Below are 20,748 nucleotides of genomic sequence, written 5' to 3'. Positions count from 1 at the left end.
CTTTGCAACAGTCTCTGGGTCAGCACAGAAAGAGGGAAGGTTGGATTTAAACCAGAGGGCATCTCCCAGAGTGATTTAGTGACTGGTGGGTTCTCCTGAGATGAGGGAGCTGGAGGGACTAGGAAGGCTCCTCCTTCCTGGCATCTTTCCAGGTCTCAGACAGCCCCTCAGTGTGGCAGCTCTTCACACAAACATTGAAGACTACATTTATTGTCTGTCACTGTGCCCTGCTGTCCCCACTCCCTGCAAAGCTGCAGCCAGATTTTCTCCAGAGAAGCAGTAGGTAAGTCAGGCTGAATGATGGGGATGAAGAAGACACATGGGGTACTTCTGGGGAATCAGAACAACATCTGAGATTCTCCAGGCCCTTTGACAGCAAAACATAGGAGGCCGTCTGAGACAGAAAAGGAAGCTCCTAACTCGTTTTTTTTCTTTTTTTTTTCTTAAATAATAGTGTGATGCTATTTGCATCCTTTTGCAATTTGCTTTTTTTAAAAAATATTTGTTTATTTAACTTATTTTGGCTATGCCAGGTCTTAGGTTGCGATACGTGGGATCTTTGTTGCAGCATGCGGGATCTTTTTAGTTGTAGCATGCAGACTGCTTAGTTGCGGCATGCAAACTCTTAGTTGCGGCATGTGGGATCTAGCTCCCCAACCAGGGATAGAATCCGGGCCCCCTGCATTGGAAGCGTGGAGTCTCACCCACTGGACCACCAGGGAAGTCCCCTAACATATTTCTTGTATGAACATAGATTTTTCAGACACCATACTGGCTTCGAATATAGTAGGAAAGGTATAAAGGAGGGGTAGACCTGTGAGCTACCAAAGTTCACTAACATCTCTTCTGAACAGAGGAGGCCTCAGTAACAAGATGCAGAAGAAACAGGAAATGATGACAATAGGATCACCCAACTTCAGACCAAACAAGATGAAACTCAGCACTAATTTCTTCTAAAATAATCATTACTGTTCAAATGTGAATGGCAGCATAAAGAGAAGAGAGAAGGAAAATAACTTCTCAAGGCAGAAGAGTGGAGCTGACAGGTTAACAGCAGGGATTGGGAGAAGCCTTCTAGTTTTAGCAACAAAAACAGACATTTAGAAAACTATCCTCAGTTAGGGGGGACGGTGGCGATGAGAATGGGGCAGGGGAAAAGCCCTGGATCATTCCTTCAATGAATTCCCATCCCGTCTGTATTTTCAGAGCTTTAAAATGTATGAATGTAATGCAAGGAAGTGTCTCTCGCTTCCTTGGCTTCCTTCGGTAGCCCTCTCTGACTTTCAGGATTTCCTTTGTGTTTTCGTTCTCCTGTTAAAATTTCAAAGGCTTTCACAGCCTTGGCTGCTTGTATTTGTGATTGAAGGAATTCCCACTCATAGCCAAGCTTCATTCTCTTCTCCAAATATGAGAACTTGAGCAGCCCTGGCTCAAGCTCCTGGCTCTCAGATTCTCCCTTCTCTGGCCTCTCTTTGGGGCTACCTCCCTGAGTAGTCAGCTTCCTCTTGCTTCCCATAAATGGGGTTGCATCTTCTCATCTGCTCAATGAAAATAACTCCCAGCTATGTGTTTCTAACCTAGTGTTTCTCCTGAACTCAGTTCTGGTAGTGCCTTTCCTCCCTCAGTCTTCCTCACTAGTAAAGAGCACCACTGTGTACCCACCCAGACCAAAACTTTGATCACACGCTTTCTCTCACTTCTCATATTCAACTCAACTGCAAAGCCCTACTGGTTCTCTCTTCTCTCATATTCAGCCCAACTGCAAAGCCCTACTGGTTCTCTTCTAAAATGCATCGGTGAAGTACTCAATGTCTGTCTCTCCAACTCCACTGCCATCAACACTGTCCGATCACCCTTGCCCACCGGAGGCTGTAGCATCCCCCTCACCCGTCTCTGCTTTTCCCTCCTTCTCTCCTACAACCTGCTCTCCAGAGAAGCCACCTGTCTTCTACAAACGCATCCAGATATTTACTCTGCCTTGTATCCCCACCATCCTAACCAGCGCCCGGAACATTAGAAGGTGCGCAGCAAATAATTAAGGAATAACTGCTGGACACCTGTACCTAGATTTCTCACACATGACTAAATTATAATAGGTCCAGAGCTAAAATATTTTCTTCCCCAAAGTTTCAAGTCTTAAATAAACCTATTTTCTAGTCACCTAGCCATGAAACTTTGGGAGTCCTTTACTCCTCTCACATAAACTCAATGTTTAATACCAAATCACAAATGATTTTACTTCCACAATTTTTTCATATACATTTCCCTCATTTCAAGTTATCACTGCCTCCACTTACTAACTAATCATGGCAGTCTCCTAATTCATCCCTCTGTACGTATTCTGAAACATCAATGTTTCTAAACTGCAGCTGATGAAAAACAATAAAATTCTGTTTGTTTGTTTTTTTCCGGCCGCAACATGGCTTGCAGGGTCTTAGTTCCCTGACCAGGGATTGAACCTGGGGCCTTGGCAATGAGAGTGCAGAGTTCTAACCACTGGACTACCAGGGAATTCCCTTTAAAAAAAACAAAAAAAGATGTAGAGCACTTTACTTGGCATTCAAGGCTCTTCAAAGACTTATCTTTCATTTTATTCCTACAACACACCTTAAGTTCTAGTCAAATAGGACTATTTGCTGTTCATGTGACAAGTTTGATCCCCTCCCCACACCCATGTCTTTTCTTTCCCAGTTACTAGTGTCTGGCACATAATGGCTCAATAAAGTTTGCCGATGCCTTCTTGTTGAAACCAGCTCATTTTAAATAGTTCACTTCAAACTACTTTCTTCATCAAGATTTCCCTAATTGCCTTCATCCAGAGATCTTTCTTCCCTCCTTTTCTAGTCCTTCAGCACGTAACCCTTCCACAGCTGGGTAATGGTCATTTCTCTGAGAGACTGAAAGTTAGCAGAGTGTTTCTTACTTTGCGTTTGTATTTATTGCAGTATCTAACACAACAGATATTCAACAAATGTTTGACTTTAACTTCTGTAATTCTAACTCTGGAGTTCCACTTTCTACTTCTCTGTGGATTCGTTCCTTGTTAAATAAAAGAAAACTTGTTTCCCAATTAGCACAGTGACATTTACCAGATTTCAATTATTCCATGTTGATGGCTCAGTGAGAGATGTCTCTCCCCCAACTGCCAAACAAAACGTCAAACCACCCCTTGCTCTTGTGGTCTCCAATCAAGGGGCAAAAGCACGTGGCTAGGGATTATAAAGATAAAACAGGAAGCTTTATAAAAATAATGTAAAATATCCAACCTAAAAATGCTGAGCTTTTCAGAACAGATTCAGCCCATAAACTAACACACAGAATTAAGTATTCTTAAGAGTAGGTACTCAGGCCACAGCACCTGAGATTCATCTGCAAAAGCAAAGAACATGCAAAACCACACTTATTCTCAGGGGTGTGGGCAGAGGAGGGAATACCCTCTCCCAGAGTACACAGTATTGAGCTGGCATTCGTTAGGGGTAACATGCACCTTTCAGTTCAGATTTCAGAGAGAAGTTTCCTAAGTTACTTGAAAAAAGAAAAAGTATATACACATTGCTGGGGGCAGTGGGACAGTGCCAAGACCTGTCCCAAGGGCTCTGCCAGGCTCTCTCTGCATAAGGATGAGGGAGAGAAGTCCTGCGAGTCTTAATGTGGAGTTTGTGCGAGCTGGCACAACCAACCCTGAGAGCTGAGGGATAAGAAGAAATTTTCTGGAAACAGAAACTTGGACCAGGGGCCTCCCAGCTTCTCCTTTTCCCACTTTCCCCATCTCCTGCCCTCAAACAATTGCCTAACTAGTTGCTCAGGAGAACTAGTTAGATGTCCCTTCCCATTTTCAGGCTAATCATTCAAACTCAAATCTCAAAAGTCCTTCTTCACCTCTTTCCACACAACCCAAAGGATTTGTAGTCTAGGAAACCAAAGAATAGTTTCATCAATAAATCAATTTATTTAAAAGAATATGTTACAATTAATTACACTAAGTGACATTACCAAACAATTTTAGAGTGGTTAGCTCTAGAAGAACAAGGAATGAAAGAAACACTGTTAGCCATTATGTCTGTGTATTTTCTCTTCACATTTCTTAAATCACAAATAAAAAATACAAGATACTGCAGTGAAAATACAATTAGAGTTTCTCTCAAATAAATTAAAAGTGTGCATGGTCTGGGGAAAACTGAAGCCCAGCTCACCAGCTTACAAAGGGGGTGTGATATAAAACTGGTGTCCAAGTTTAGCAGTTGGCCAGTGCCTCCACCCACATCACTCCCCTCTTCGACTCTGTCCTTCCCCAGAGCCCTAAGCTTCCCACACAGTGTAGGTTACCGTTGAGGAGTGAGCTGACGCCACCCTGTATGAGTGAGGCCTGGCATGATGTGCTCAGGTTTAGGGGCAGAAGAAGGCGGGAGGTGAAACCGGAAGATGGGGAGCTAAACACGCACACCCACCACCTCTGCTCTCTGCGCACCCAACTGCATCGCCTCCCTCCAAAAGGAAGCTCACGGGACACAGTGCCTCTGGAAGGAACCTCGTGTGGTGTGCTGGGGTCCAATAGACCAGATGGTTTCTACCGCTGCAATCAATCCAGCCAGGAAACATGAAGGAGAGAAGGGAGGGCATAGTTGTCCCTCTAGGTCTGGGGACTTCGGGTCACCCAGGATGCAGTCCCCTTTAAGAAAACTGCCTTTCAGAGCCAGGCCCCTAAGCTGGCAAATTCTGAAATGAGAGAGAGGTGTCACCTTCTGTTAGAGCCCTATACTGCCGTTCCAAGCACTGGATTTGGAGACACAAGCGGAGATAACCCAAAGCTACTGGCCTGGGTAACTAAAGGATGCAACAAGATGGGCCAGGCATGGGGATGCTGAACATTTACCTAATTCCTCCCTGAGAGCTGTCTAGGCCTAGGAGCTGCCCTGAGCACTCATCTGTGCTGAGCTTAGACCTAGAGCAAAGGGAGGGCAGAGAAACGGAAAGTAAAATAAAAATATAAAGACCAGAAGACCCAAATCATGGCCCAAGGGAACCTTTCTGCAGGGATAGGTTTCTCAGGGCTTCTTCTCCTGGTCCATAAAAACTCTGAGCTTTTATCTAAGAGGACAGAAACTCTCTCTCTTTTGGGGAGGGAGGACAACAGGAGATCAGGGAGATCTTGCTGGCTCTGCTGGGGCAAAGCAGGGGGAAGGGGGAGCCTCTCCATTTCCCGGAGACAAACTGCAAAAACAGACTGAGCAGAAGCCTCCCTGGGCAGAACCCAAAACTGAGAAAGGTGGAAGGGATTCCAGAAAGGAAATGCAGAGCAAGGGGGAATGGGTAGCACACTAACACTGCTTCATGCAAAGAAGAGCCTGACCCTATGAGGCTGTACAGTCACAGCGACCTCTGCTTCCATCGCAGGATGCCTGCCATGGGTGGGAGAAAAGGCGGCACTGTCCTCCAGAGCTTCCCTCCCTCCCCCTTCTCTCTGTAGCTGGGGTTCTGTTGGTGGAACAGCCTCAAGCAGGGGCTGTTCCCAAACAGATTCTGCCAACAGGCTAACTGCCTATGGGGTCCTCACCCAATCTCCAAGCACCAAGTGAGTGCCGGTCAAAACGGGACCAAAGCAGCATCTGTGCGTGCTCAGGGGATTCCTGCTACTCTCACATCAGAGGTCACTATCTGGGCTTCCCATGGACTCCCGGATTTGTTCACTCCTCTCCCACTCTGACTAAATAGGGGCAAACTGCTATTCTTAAAGTCTGAACAAAGCTGGTGCCAAAAGCCTCCTCGGCATCTTGGAGTGGGCAATCAACATACCTTCTTCCCAGGGTCCTTTGGCTTGTTATTAAATTAAACCAGAAGACGTTAATTCTGTGCCAAAGCCTCCAACTCAGGGATCACTCTCTGCAACTTTAAACACTCAACTTTCTACATTTCGCACTCTGTGATTCTACCTCGGTTTGGAGAAGGTGAGGAAAGACAGGATGTCCTATATGATCCCACACCCCCTGAGGCAAGTGCATGCCAGGATAACAGAGCGTGAGAGAAAGCAAAGTGGCCTCATGACAATTTGCAAAAACAAGCTGCAAAAACAAGTTACAAAAACAGAAACTGCAAACCACCCCAACACTGCTCAGCGAAGTTGACTACAACCAACTATGGGTGCCTCCCAATTAGACAAAGCAAAAGATGCCACCCTGTGGAGGTTTTTGTTTAGAAGGCAGAGAAGGAAAAAAGTAAAGAAGGCTCAAAGATGTCTTTCAGGTGCATCAGAGCCTGACTGAGAGCTCCCAACACAGTATCTTTGGAGCCTGGGGCTTGAGCATGTTGCTCTACACCAGTCGGCCCTGGCCCCAGACCCTGGGATGTAGCTCTTAGGTCTCAAAAGGTCTAACTGCAAGGTCAGATGAGGAGCTCTTTGAGGGACAAAAAGATTCTTCTTCACTCTCCTGTTAATTAAAAGTTGAGATCCAACCCAAATCCACCATATTCATACTGCTTCCTGCGTCCTCAGCTGGCTCAGATGGGGTATGGTTTGCTTGGCATAGACCACTGACCCATTCCAAGTGTCCCCAAAGCCTTGGGGATATTGTCAGATCACTCCCCAACACGGCTGTTTAAGGAAGTCACAGAGAATGTAATAGTTATGGGTGGTTATTGGCCAGGAATGGAGGAGGGAAAAGCTTATGTACATAGGGCCTTTCTTCTTTCCTTCCCCCTACCTAAGGTCCAATCTTTGTGCCTAAAGGTATCACCTTTGACTCTGGTCCCGAGTACTATCCCTGCTTCAGAAACAGCAGGGAAATGGGAAATCACAACCACGAAGTGTTTCAGTGTCTGTGGCATCAACCTCTTGAGCCCACCCTCCCCTTCACTGTAGGCTGGTTGAGGGGAATCATACAGGGGCCCTCGGGAAGCAGGAAGATGTGGAATGTGGCTAAAAGCCATGAGTGGAAGGGAGAGAGATGGACCAGGAAAGTTGTCTTGGAATCAAGAGAGACCACACCAAGTCTTAGACTCTCCCTGCAGATCTGCAGCCTTGCTGCCCTTGAGAAACACACCTCTGTCTCCTCCCCAGCAGCCTCTTGGAAGATAAAGAAACTATGCTCCTTGCTCCTCAGACTCTATGGAAACCCATGATCCAGAATCTTCATTCAATACAAAAAAGGGGGAAAAACCCAAGCAGGTTGTAAACTTTTCAAGTCCTTCATGAGGAGAGGTATTTTCCCTGTAAATTTTTTTTTTCCTTTTTAAAGTTTGTTTCAAAATAAAGAGAGCAAGAGAGAAGTCATGAATTCTAGTGAAAGGTGTGTAAAAACACAAGCTAAAAAAGGTACTGCCATCAATATGAAATTTAAAAAGAAATATATATATGTATATACGTGCAGCTAATTTGTGTATATATAATTTTTACATACATACATATATATGTCTGAACAGTGCAAATGGATGGAGTTCATAGTTCCAGTTCTAAAAATATAGTACAAGGAGAGTCTGTTGGTATGAGGCCCAGGTGAAAGGACAAAGATACCTTTGGCGAGTTGGTTGGGCTTATTTCTTTTCCTGTCTTAACTCAGCTGACTCCTGGTGCTGACCCATCTGTTGTTCTCTACCAGCTCAATTCCAGAGCTATGAAATTCAGAGGGATTATTAATATTTAGCTTAGGGCTTTTGAATATAATGCCTTTTTTCCTTTTTCTCTTCTTTTGTGTTAATGGTTACTCTGTCTGACATGGGAGACGAAAGGGATGAGAGGATGAGGGTGAAGAGAAGGGAAGAGGGTAACGAAAGGCTAGGTGGCCACATCCCTCTGCTGTGACCTCGCCATCTGGAAAATGTTCTGAAAAGAAAAAAAAAAAGAAAAGAGTTACTGGGAAGCCTTAGGTGTGCTCATCTCCTCCCATCTAGAGACAAACCCTCACAAGAAAATGTATGACTGGATGACTCGAGCTGATTGGCCTCTTCACTTGATATAACTTTCCATTGAGAATCACAGCCTTTTAGAGCTGGAAGGGACCTAGGATATTAATTATCTGGTTCAGCCTTCCTGTCTCACAGATGAGAAAAGATGAGAAAACTGAGATCCAGGCAGTCCAATTTGTCCAATATCACAGAGAGAAAAAAAGCTGGGAAAGAACCCAGATCTGATTCCCAGAGCCCAATGTTCTTTCTACTATACTAAGAGTATAAATTTTCATATTCCTGACCTTACCTTCTGAACCTTGGAAACATCTTTTTCGAGAGTAAGTAGCAAATTATTCAGAATCTTTTAAAATTCTGTTCCAGCACTGGCATAGACAGACAGCAGGAAAGCAGCAGCAAAAACCTCACACACATTCTTGGTTAGCCTAGACAAACCCTTTCATGCCCCATCCAGTCAGAACGGCTAAAACTGAGGACAGATGCCCTTCTGGGTCAGGAACAACATGAAGGGCGATTGATAAAATACAGGCAGAAGGTCCATGAAGTCATGAAAGATGGAATAGCCTGTAGCCAATGGCCACCCTCTAGACAAGGGAAGGAGGGCTTTTTTGCACAGCCTGTTTAGAATCAAAGGCTAACAACCTCTCTGGAAGAGTATCCTGGCTCACATGGGATAACCAGTCTCTAACTAACATTCCTAGAAAGATGGAGATGAGGGTCCCAGGTATTTGGCCACAGGACTATACATTTTAAACAAACAAACAAACAAACAAAGATGAAAAGGTCAATTCAAGATTGTTTAGCATTACCTCTTTTCTCCACTTGAGCTCGCAGAACACCCTCTCGAAGCATTCGTGCATGTAATTGAACTGAAAAAAGACAGAGCAACACTCACTGACTTCTCAAGGCCAGGCACCACAGGACCATGCCTTTGAACTCCTGCCTAGAGTCACCTTCCAAACTTGCTCAGCCCAGAGAAAAACCTTAGCAAGCTCCATGAAAATCCAGGCCTGGCTCATCTGCTATTCTATGGCTCCTTCTAGTGGTAATTGTGAGTCAAGCGGGATATGAAATTGCCAGTCCTACTCAGGCCTAAAGGGAAGACAGGAAGAACCTGGGGCTCTAGGATTCAAACAGGTTCAGATCTCAAAACAACCACTATCCCTACCGCACTCTCCATTTAGGCATTTGGCTTAAGGAGAACTTCAATGCCAATCTACTCTCCCCGAGCATGCTTCCCCAACTACCACTCACATATGGTGTGAAGATTTTAACCCATCGAGGCTTCTTCTCTCCTCGTGCATATTCAAAACAGAAGGCCATTCCTTCTTCATCTGTATCCCATCGTTGCATCTCATCCCATTCAAATGCTATTACCTGGTTCTAAACAACCGAGAACAAGAGCATAAGTTTGAGAATGCTGGGGAGCTTAGGTTCTGAACCAGAGAGCAGAAAAGAAATGAGCAGAGATGGCTACATCATTTCAGAGAAAAGACTGTGACAGAAGAACAGAAGTCCGTGTAAGCAGCCAGCGCAGGTGAGGAGCAGTATGGATCCAGAGCCCATTCACCCCAGTCAGAACAGTGTGGATTTCACCTCCCCTCCAAGCAGGAACTGAACACAGCAACTGAGTATCAAAGTATCCTGGTGTCCCCGGGTCCCCCACCCCCAGCCGCGCCCCCCCCCTTGCCAGCTGCACGCTCAGTGAACTCTCACCTCCAGTTGTCCTTCTTCAGTGCAGGCATGCAGTTTAAAGTGCGTGATGCTGATGGCTGTGATAACATGCCCCTTCCTCCTGGAGTCACAGGCACAGTGGGGGAAGATGATTTCATTGTAGCCCTCACAAGTCCTTAGCATGTTGAGGTACTAGGGAAAGAAAGGAAAGAGAAACAGTGTTACTATGGAACCACATCATCATCAAGAGCTGCTGAGATGGCACAGAAGAACCAAGAGAATCTTCCCAAACTGAAGACCTTGCTTCTGGTCTCATCCACTAAGTTGGGACAGGACTCCCAGACGATCCTTTATCCTCCTTCTAACTTGCACCTTCATACTCCCAACCCTGCTCTCTTTCTCTACTTAAAAAAGGTATATAAATGAAGCCAGAAGAGACACTACAACCAAGACTCCTAGGACTAGAGAGAACTCACCAAGCCATTGAGTCCAGCCCTCCACTGTCACTGTACCTAAGGGATGGAATCAAATCTATTCTTATAATTAAGGCAAGAGAGCTAATGTTTCTCATGTCTTCTCCAATCAAAAGTTAGAATGATCTCCAATCTCATATTCATAAAATGTTTAAGCTGAAAGAAACTTTAAAAGTTAATCACTTTAGGGCTTCCTAGGTGGTGCAGTCGTTAAGAATCCACCTGCCAATGCAGGGGACACTGGTTCGAGCCCTGCTCCAGGAAGATCCCACATGCCACGGAGCAAATAAGCCCATGCGCCACAACTATTGAGCCAGCGCTTTAGAGCCCGTGAGCCACAACTATTGAGCCCATGTGCCACAACTACTGAAGCCCATGTGCCTAGAGCCCATGCTCCACAACAAGAGAAGCCACGGCAATGAGGAGCCTGCACACCACAACAAAAGAGTAGCCCCCACTCACTACAACTAGAGAAAGCCCGCATACAGCAACGAAGACCCAACACAGCCAATAAATAAATAAATAAATAAATAAATAAAATTTTTTTAAAAAGTCATTTTACAGAAACCCAGAATAACATGAAACTTAATGTCACAGGTAATAATAAGTGGCACAACCAGCATTAGAAGCCAGGTTTAGTTTGTAGGCCTCTGATCCTTTCTCTATTACCAAGTTCCCATTTAGCCCCACTGTCCCCTGGCATCTCCAGCATATACGTCTGCTTAAAAAGCATCTGGACCAAAATCAAGTGACATATGTGACCTTCATAGGTACAATCCTCCAAGACTAATCCAGCAAGGTCTCTGAACTCTTTGTCCCTTCTCCTCTACGGTTAAGGCTGGCCTTTCTCTTACTCTACTCACTATTTTGAGTTGAGAGGGGAGAAAGTAAGAGAATGAGTGGGAAGGAGAGTAGAAGAGAAATAGGGCAAAGATGATAAGGAAAAAAGAAGATGCATGGACTTTAACCTCGTTTCCTCAGGGATTGCCTAGGAAACAAGCAAATAGTCTTGCATCTGTGTGACACTCCCATCTGCATGTCACACAGGAAGAACAAGGCACAGTGGAGATGTGTGCAGAGAGTTAGAGAGAAGACAAAGGTGTAGCACCCTAGTTGATTTCAACTAGATGCGTACGGAGGTTAGAATACACTGGAGAGTTGCCTTCTGCCTCACCAAGAGAAAAGAAGAGACACAGGCACAAAAAGGACCCTAAGCAACCTGTGGCTGTGGTACCAAGGAACAGCACCTAAGACTGTTTCCACCACCACCAAGGACTGTCTGGGATGATCTCAGGGCCCAGGGCGAGGGGCTTGGCAATCACACCACAGACTCCCTTCCCCACTTTGTATTAATGCTTAGGTAAAACAGTAGCAACTTTAAAGGTGAAAACTTACAAAAAGGTAGCAAGAACACAGGGACAGGGTCAATTCAGAAGTGCCAAAACACTTCATTTGCAACATTTTTCTTCTCTCCATCTCCCTCCATTATCCCATCCATCTCCCTTTATCATCATCCTTCCTGAATCAGTGACAAAATGCTTAGCCCTTCTAACTGGCACTATGAACAAAAAGAAATCTCTGGCTACCATACTTTGGTAAAAATGATAGGCAGTGGATGATATAGCTGAGAGTTCTTCTAGGGTTAAAACAAGCAGCAAAGATTGGGACAGGAAACAGTACACAGAGTAGTGATCAAGAGCCTGGGCCCAGACAGCTCCAGGCCCCATCACTTCCTAACTGCGTAGCCGTGGGCAAGTTATTTGAACTCTAGCAAATTACTAAATCCTAGGAGCCTTAGTTTCCTCTTCCATAAAAAGAGAAATAACAATAGCATCTATACCATACAGTTATTTGTGGCCTTTAAAATTATCCAGCATAGTACTTAGTACATAATTAGGTATTCAATACATGACAGCTTTAAAAAATAATTTTAAAGGCTCCATTAAGGTAAAGTGTCATTGGGGAAACCTAAGGTTTTCCCGAGATTATCAGGTCAGGAAGTATTTCTCAGCTTTAAGGGAGCAATCTCTATATTCCTTGATTTGCAGAAAGTATAGAGAACAAATATTTAAAATACATACATCCAAATTTCCAAAAGGTTAATTTTTGTTTCCAAACATATTTACATAAGGGTGTAGCTATATATTTCAAACAAAAACTATGCTGTCCATTCTCCTTTCATATTATATTCTGAGTAGCTGAATATCCTAAATTACCTTCCTTGATTTGCATACCACTTAGATGATGGCCCACATGAAGCAAGGGAAGAGGACAGCTATGGCATGCGACATTTTATAAATGTTCAATGTTCAGCAAGATAGGTAAATACCGAAACAGAACAGTTATTAAAGCAGAGACACAGTACTTAACAGAGTGGAATCCTTTAGGTGAGGGGATGGAGGTCCATCCTGGAGAACTCTTTGTTCTCCCAAACAACCTGCCAAGGGTCAAACCAGATCTAAAATTGAAATAAAGGCCTGAGCGGAACCTTGGGAGCCAATCCTCCCAAATTCCAAAGGCAGTGATTCTCAAGCACCTAAAGTTTTAGACTCACTAGCGTGTTTCTGCAAAAATCTTTAGAAAGATTTCTAGATCCTACCCTTAGAGATTCTGGCTTAGTAAATGTGAAGTGGGGTCCAGAAATCTGCATTTTAAGCAGGCTTCACAAGTGATTCCCACGTAACTGAGCTGGTGACTACACTTTGAGAAACTCTGACTTCCACATATACTGCCTTGTGTGAAATCACTAAAAATTACATCAATAAACACAAACCCAGAAACTTATTTGTCAGTTCAACAATGGCAAGACATAAGTTACACATGGTCACTGTTTGTGTGAGGGTAAAAAAAAAAAAAGGGAGAGAAAAAAGAAAAAACAAGTCTTATGTACACGATATTCTCAACCATTCAATTTTGAGATTCAATCTAACTTCGTAAATATGTAAAAAACAAAAATATTTTGATCATACCGGGTATTACCAACTATGGCAAAGGTATGAGCTGTCCTCTGTATTTGGAGAGCAAGGGAACTTACACAAAGCTTATTTATCTCTTAAGAACTTTGGAGAATTTTTGCCAAGATTCTACTTGATAGCTAGCAATCCAAACATCCCCAATTTACAGAAAAGAAACTGAAAGTGAGAAGACTGTGAACTGCTGAAGGTCTCACAGTGATCTGGCAACTAATTGCAGTGATTTGGCCTAATCTTAGGCCTATCAACCCATGCTAAGTTGTTACACATAATGGTATCAAGACCTACAGGCTCTGAAGGGTCCATCTGAGGTGGAAGTTTCAATGCACTGACTAGGCTAATGTCTTTGAATACTAATACTTGAATAAAACCCAAACTTTTGTCAGGTGGGGTGGGGGGGCCTTTAAAATCGGACTACAGTATTATGTACACACTTGTACACTGGCACTAGGTTTTCAAGAGAAGCACATTTCATACTCAGTTCAGATGACCCATGGGGAAACATATCAATGTACTAACTGCACTTGAGTTTTTTTTTTTTAATAAATTTATTTATTTATTTATTGACTGGGTTGGGTCTTCGTTGCTGCATGCGGGCTTTCTCTTCTTGTGGCGAGTGGGGGCTACTCTTTGTTGAGGTGCATGGGCTTCTCATTGCAGTGGCATCTCTTGTTGCAGAGTGTGGGCTCTAGGTTCACAGGCTTCAGTAGTTGTAGCTCGCAGGCTCTAGAGCACAGGCTCAGCAGCTGTGGCACACAGGCTTAGTTGCTCTGCGGCATGTGGGATCTTCCTGGATCAGGGATCGAACCCATGTCCCCTGAATTGGCAGGCAGATTCTTAACCACTGCGCCACCAAGGAATTCCCTGCACTTGAGTTCTTAACTGTGTACTGCAAGATACAAACTAGAGTCTAAAAAATAATTCATAATAGATTACTATGCTTGTTAAACTCAGATTTTCTGTATTTTGCCACAGAGCAACCCAAACCTATTTCTCTAGCACCTTGCACTGTGCCTGCCACACACTTGGTGCTCAACAAATATTTTTTGTTGAATGTATAACGGAGGACTATATTTAGAGTTCTATATGAACAAAGAAATAATATGTATTCCATATTCAGAAGCCCTTATGAAATTACTTTGATTCTGTTGGCTTTGACAAAGGCAAAGAACTACTGCAGAGGTTGATAGCCCTTTTCAGCAAAAGATGCAGATGTGTTGGTCAGAATCATGCATTAGTATATAGAAGACAATACCGTTATCTTAAAGAAGAGGTGGAAGTTGAGTTTTAAAATCCTGTCTCCCACATAGCAAAATTCTCTTAACCAAAATTCTGCCAAGGCTTAATTCTATTTTTAAAAACATTTTATTTATGTATGTATTTATTTATGTATTTTTTAAATATTTATTTATTTGGCTGGGCCAGGTCTTAGCTGTGGCACGTGGGATCTTCGTTGAGGCCCTAGGGATCTTTAGTTGCGGCACGCAGGCTCTTAGTTGTGGTATGATCTAGTTCCCTGACCAGGGATTGAACCTAGGCCCCCTGTATTGGGAGCGTAGAGTCCCACTGGACCACCAGGGAAACCCCAAGACTTAATTCTATTTAAAAGATTTTTATGATGTCTATTTCAGCCTGTTGGTATGCAGAACATTGGTGGATGGTTCCCTTTTCATCATATAAGTGATAAAATAACTATCCCTCCTAGATATAAGATTGCGGGCTAAGTTCAATGGCTAACTTGTTTGAATTCTTATTCCAATACAATTAATTTAGACAGATCAACATTCCCTCCTAAAAACTGCTCGTAAAGTACAAAAGAAATTCAAGTGGCCTATCAGAATTATTACCAATGCAATTACTGCCTTGTGTAAAAGCTATATGAGAACTACTATGAAAAACTATAATTGGAAAATTTTCAACTATATGAATTGGCCAAGAAAGAAGTTTTAAAATGATATGAGTGGAAGTTTTTATAACTGTTCTTTACAAATTTTATTTTTGACAATTTTCATCCCTCTACTTATGGCAGATACAAATTTAAAACTAACTTTGAAATATTCCAAGAATATCGTAGGTAGCCCTCTCCAACAGAACTTTCTGTGATGATGAAAATGTTCCATATCCGGGCTGTCCAATACAGCAGCTACTAGCCACATGTGCCTACGCAACACCTGAAATGTGCTAATACATCTGAGGAACTGAATTTTAAATTTTAAGTTAAATAAATTTAAAATTAAATTTAAATAGCCACATGAGGCTAGTAGCTATGGAATCAAACAGCACAGCTCTAGGGCATCATACTAACCAAAAGCACTACTTAGCATAAATGTTTAAGAAACTGTAGAGATGGGAGTTCTGAAAACAAATGATTTTGCAATTGCTAAATCACAACTAAAATAATTTCTAATGTTAAACATCTAAATATTAATTCTTACAAAATCTTATTTTTATCATATTAAATGTTTTACACGTCTTTTATTTTAGGACTTTTATTATCAAAAAGAATATTGTTTGGTTATTATTAATAATAAAGTTATATACCTCTATATAACACAATAAGCTCTTTGTGTGCTAAATGGAAGAACACAACGTACTTTGTACCAAGGTCTAACCCCTCTCCCTTCTTTTCGAATCAGTTTAGCCGCTGACTAGGTTGCAACATCTTTCCAAAATGACTAGAACAACAGGTTTAAGAGATAAGAAGGGGCATTTTCAAAAAGCACATGAAAAGATGCTCAACATCACTAATTATTAGAGAAATGTAAATCAAAACTACAATGAGGTATCACCTCACACCAGTCAGAATGGCCATCATCAAAAAGCCTGCAAATAACAAATGCTGGAGAGGGTGCAGAGAAAAGGGAACCCTCCTATCCTGTTGGTGGGAATGTAAGCTGATGCAGCCACTGTGGAAAATAGCATGGAGGTTCCTCATAAAACTAAAAATAGAATTTCCATATGATCCAGCAATCCCACTCCTGGGCATATATCCAGAAAAAACCATAATTCAAAAATACATGCACCCCAATGTTCACCACAGCACTATTCACAACAGCCAAGACATGGAAAGAACCTAAATGTCCATCAACAGAGGAATGGATAAAGAAGATGTGGTACATATACACCACGGAATATTACTCAGCCATAAAAAAGAATGAAATAATGCCACTTGCGCAACACGGATGGACCTAGAGATTAGCATACTAAATGAAGTAAGTCAGAAGGGGAAAGACAAATACCACACAATATCACTCTTATGTGGACTCTAAAAAATAATACAAATGAATACATACAGAAAACAGAAACAGACTCACGGGCTTCAAAAACAAACTTATGGTTACCAAAGGGGAAAGACTGAGGGGATATAAATTAGGAGGTTTGGGATTCACATATACACACTACTATATATAAAACAGATAACCAACAAGGACCTACTACACAGCACAGGGAACTCTACTCAATATCCTGTAATAACCTATATGGGAAAAGAATCTGAAAAAGAATGGATATATGCATAACTGAATCACTTTGCTGTATATCTGAAACTAACACAACACTGTAAATCAACTATACTCCAATATAAAATTAAATTAAAAGAAGAGATAAGGGGCATTTTATAAAGAGATTATGGGGATATAAACCTACCATGACCATTTTCCTTTGTTCAAACAGCTTCTGTAACTGGTAGGATTTTTCCTCTGCTTTGATGTAACCTTTTTTCACATCATCAACAGCCTGTCACCAAAACAAAGGCAGAGAAGAAAGAAATGTAAAAATTATTATCAAGTCCGTTCTTGATAAAAATAAAGAGACAGATTCATTTTCACAATGGACAATCATCATCATCACCAGTGAACTGTCACATGGTTTATTTACTGGAATAAGTAACATTTAAAGAGTGTCTGGTATGTGTTCAAGGACTGTTCTAGGCACATGAGGGATCTGGTTTCTCCTGTTCATTTACACATGTGAAACGATTACAGAACACTGAAAGACAGTATATAATACTGTATTAAAGATAACAATGAAGTAGCAAAAACGTGTGACATAAATAGTAAGTGATACATGCAGCCAGAAGAGGAGAGCTTCTTGCTAACTGTAGTTAACAAGGAAGTCTTGGTTGGACCCCAAAGGATAGCTTGAATAGAAGAAACTACAAGCTAAAGTCAGGAAACAGGAATGGGTTTGAGCTTAAATACATTCAGGAGACAGACTTGCCTAATTAGAATAAAGGGTACATGTTACGAGACAATAAAAAATAATTCTGGGTGGGTAGGTTAATAGAATATGAAGGCTCCTAAAGAGCAGGCACAGGTATTAGACTTTAAGGATAGTAGAGAGCTAAAGTAAATAATAAAAAATTGTTGTTGTTGTTGTTGAAGAAAGGTTAATCTATATATGACTGCCAAATGATTTAAGCTAAGGAGAGAATGAAACAAGGGAGATCAACGATGTCGTGGTACTTTAAGCATGAAGTGAAACAAGACCTTAACCTACGGTAGTAGACTGGAGAATCAAGATGGCGGAGTAGGAGGACGTGCGCTCACTCCCTCTTGCAAGAGCACTGGAATTACAACTAACTGCTGAACAACCATCGACAGAAAGACACTGGAACTCACCAAAAAAACCCACCCCACATCCAGAGACAAAGAAGCCACAATGAGATGGTAGGAGGGGCGCAATCACGTTAAAATCAAATCCCATAAACGCTGGGTGGGTGACTCACAAGCTGGAGAACAGTTATACTGCATAAGTCCTGAGGGTTCTGAGCCCCACGCCAGGCTTCCTAACCTGGGGGTCCAGCAACAGGAGGAGGAATCCCCAGAGAATCAGACTTTGAAAGCCAGCGGGATTTAATTGCAGGACCTCCACAGGACTGGGGAAAATGGAGACTCCACTCTCGGAAGGCACACAAAAAAGTGTGCTCACCAGGACCCAGGGGGTAGGAGCAGTGACCCCATAGGAGCCTGAACCAGACCTACCTGCTGGTGTTGGAGGGTTGCCTGCAGAGGTGGGGGGCAGCTGTGGCTCACCGAGGAGACAGGGGCACTGGCAGCAGGGGTTCGGAGAAGTGCTCATTGGCATGATGAGCCCTTCCAGAGTCCACCATTAGCTCCACCAAAGAGCCTGTAAGCTCCAGGGCTGGGTCGCCTCAGGCCAAACAACCACCAGGGTGGGAACACAGCCCCACCCACTGGCAGACAAGCAGATTAAAGTGTCACTGAGCTTCACCCACCAAATCGGATTAAAGTTTTACTCAGCTCCACCCACCCAGCCCAACCCACCATCAGTCCCTCCCATGAGGAAGCACCCATGAGCCTTCTAGACAGTTTCCTCCACAAGAGGGCAGACAGCAGAATCAAGCAGTATCAGCAGTATTTCATCTTGTGGAACTGAAAATCACAGCCACAGAAAGACACAGAAAATGAAAAGGCAAAAGACTTTGTACCAGATGAAGGGACAAGATAAAACCCCAGAAAAACAACTAAATGAAGAGGAGATAGGCACTCTTCCGGAAAAAGAATTCAGAATAATGATGGTGAAGATGATCCAGGACTTTGAAAAAAGATTGGATGCAAAGATTGAAAAGTTGCAAGAAAAGTTTACCAAAGACCTAGAAGAATTAAAGAGCAAACAGAGATATGCAGCACAATAACTGAAATGAAAAATACACTATAAGGAACCAACCACAGATTAACTGAGGCAGAAGGACAAATAAGTGACCTGGAAGACAGAATGGTGATAATCACTGATGCAGAAAAGAATAAAGAAAAAAGAATGAGAAGAACTGATGACAGCCTAAGAGACCTCTGGGACAATGTTAAATGCACCAACATTCGCATTATAGGGGTCCCAGAAGGTAAAGAGAGAGAGAAAGGACCTGAGAAAACACTGGAAGAGATTATAGTTGAAAACTTCCCTCACATGGGAAAGGAAACAGCTACCCAAGTCCAGGAAGTGCAGAGAGTCCCAGGCAGGATAAACCCAAGGAGAAACATGCCAAGACATATAGCAGTCAAACTGACAAAAATTAAAGACAGAGAAAAGTTATTAAAAGCAACAAGGGAAAAACGACAAATAACATACAAGGGAACCCCCATCAGGTTAACATCTGATTTCTCAGCAGAAACTCTGCAAGCCAGAAGGGAGTGGCATGATATATTTAAAGTGATGACAGGGAAGAACCTACAACCAAGAATACTCTGTCCAGCAAGGATCTCATTCAGATTTGATGCAGAAATCAAAAGCTTTACAGACAAGAAACAGCTAAGAGAATTCAGCACCACCAAACCAGCCCTACAACAAATGTTAAAGAACTTCTCAAAGTGGGAAATGTAAGAGAAGAAAAGGACCTACAGAAACAAAAACAAAACAATTAAGAAAATGGTAATAGGAACATACATCTCGATCATTACCTTGAATGTAAATGGACTAAATGCACCAACCAAAAGACACAGACTGGCTGAATGGATACAAAAACAAGACCCATATATATGCTGTCTCCAAGAGACCCACTTCACACCTAGGGACACATACAGACTGAAAGTGAGGGGATGGAAAAAGATATTCCATGAAAATGGAAATCAAAAGAAAGCTGGAGTAGCGATACTCATATCAGATGAAATAGACTTTAAAATAAAAACTGTTACAAGAGACAAGAAAGGACACTACATAAAGATCGAGGGATCAATCCAAGAAGAAGAAATAACAATTATAAATATATATGCACCCAATATAGGAGCACCTCAATACATAAGGCAAATGCTAACAACTATGAAAGAGGAAATCGACAGTAACACAATCATAGTGGGGGACTTTAACACCCCACTTACACCAATGGACAGATCATCTAGACAGAAAATTAATAAGGAAACACAAGCTTTAAATGACACAATAAATCAGCTGGATTTAATAGATATCTATAGGACATTACATCCAAAAACAGCAGATTACACATTCTTCTCAAGTGCACATGGAACATTCTCCAGGATAGATCACATTTTGGGTCATAAATCAAGCCTTGGTAAATTCAAGAAAACTGAAATCGTATCAAGCACCTTTTCTGACCACAACACTATGAGATTAGAAATCAATTACAGGAAAAAAACTGTAAAAAACACAAACACATGGAGGCTAAACAATATGCTACTAAATAACCAACAGATCACTGAAGAAATCAAAGAGGAAATCAAAAAATACCTAGAGACAAATGACAATGAAAACACAACGATCCAAAATCTATGGGATGCAGCAAAGGCAGTTCTAAGAGGGAAGTTTATAGCCATACAATCCTACCTCAAGAAACAAGAAAAATCCCAAATAAACAATCTAACCTTACACCTAAAGAAACTAGAGAAAGAAGAGCAAACAAAACCCAAAGTGAGTAGACAGAGAGAAATCATAAAGATCAGAGCAGAAATAAATGAAATAGAGACAAAGAAAACAATAGCAAAAATCAATAAAACTAAAAGCTGGTTCTTTCAGAAGATAAATAAAATTGATAATCTAGGGTAGTAGCAACTGGAAGAGAGGAAGTGATAAATCTGAGACCACTAACAGAAAAACTTTCAGAGAGAACCTGATACAGGCATGAAGGTATCCATATATATCCTATGCTAATTCTAAACGATTCCTGGTTCAGCTATATGAAACATATCTCCTTCCCACCTTCTGTCGCCCCTCCTCCACTCCAAGAAAAACTTCAAAACTCTAATGGAAGGGAAAACTGA

General features: G+C 42.2%; 1 protein-coding gene and 1 non-coding gene across 6 annotated transcripts in view; both read right to left on the bottom strand.

Annotated features, from left to right (window-relative positions):
* SNX27 (sorting nexin 27) overlaps positions 1–20,748 on the bottom strand; it is an 82,636-nt gene that overhangs the window by 1,390 nt on the left and 60,498 nt on the right. For 2 of the 5 annotated variants that reach the window (XM_057723291.1, XM_057723322.1), the window contains exons 8-12: positions 16,664–16,753; positions 9,616–9,765; positions 9,154–9,282; positions 8,709–8,768; positions 7,238–7,816 (exon numbers count right to left, since the gene is read on the bottom strand). In XM_057723291.1, coding sequence (XP_057579274.1) covers positions 7,769–7,816; positions 8,709–8,768; positions 9,154–9,282; positions 9,616–9,765; positions 16,664–16,753 — 477 coding nt within the window. In that variant the 3' untranslated portion in view covers positions 7,238–7,768. Of the gene's footprint in view, positions 1–7,237; positions 7,817–8,708; positions 8,769–9,153; positions 9,283–9,615; positions 9,766–16,663; positions 16,754–20,748 lie in introns of those variants that run through there. The other 3 variants (XR_009051448.1, XM_057723314.1, XM_057723306.1) reach the window with 3 other exon arrangements.
* Positions 2,439–2,511, bottom strand: TRNAE-CUC (transfer RNA glutamic acid (anticodon CUC)). Its single transcript has one exon. It is a non-coding gene; the product is annotated as a tRNA-Glu (tRNA).

The sequence above is a fragment of the Hippopotamus amphibius genome, chromosome 1 (assembly GCF_030028045.1).
Source record: "Hippopotamus amphibius kiboko isolate mHipAmp2 chromosome 1, mHipAmp2.hap2, whole genome shotgun sequence".
NCBI classification, from domain to species: Eukaryota; Metazoa; Chordata; class Mammalia; order Artiodactyla; family Hippopotamidae; genus Hippopotamus; species Hippopotamus amphibius.
Note: the sequence above shows the minus strand (reverse complement) of the source record. Positions and strands in the feature narration are given on the sequence as shown.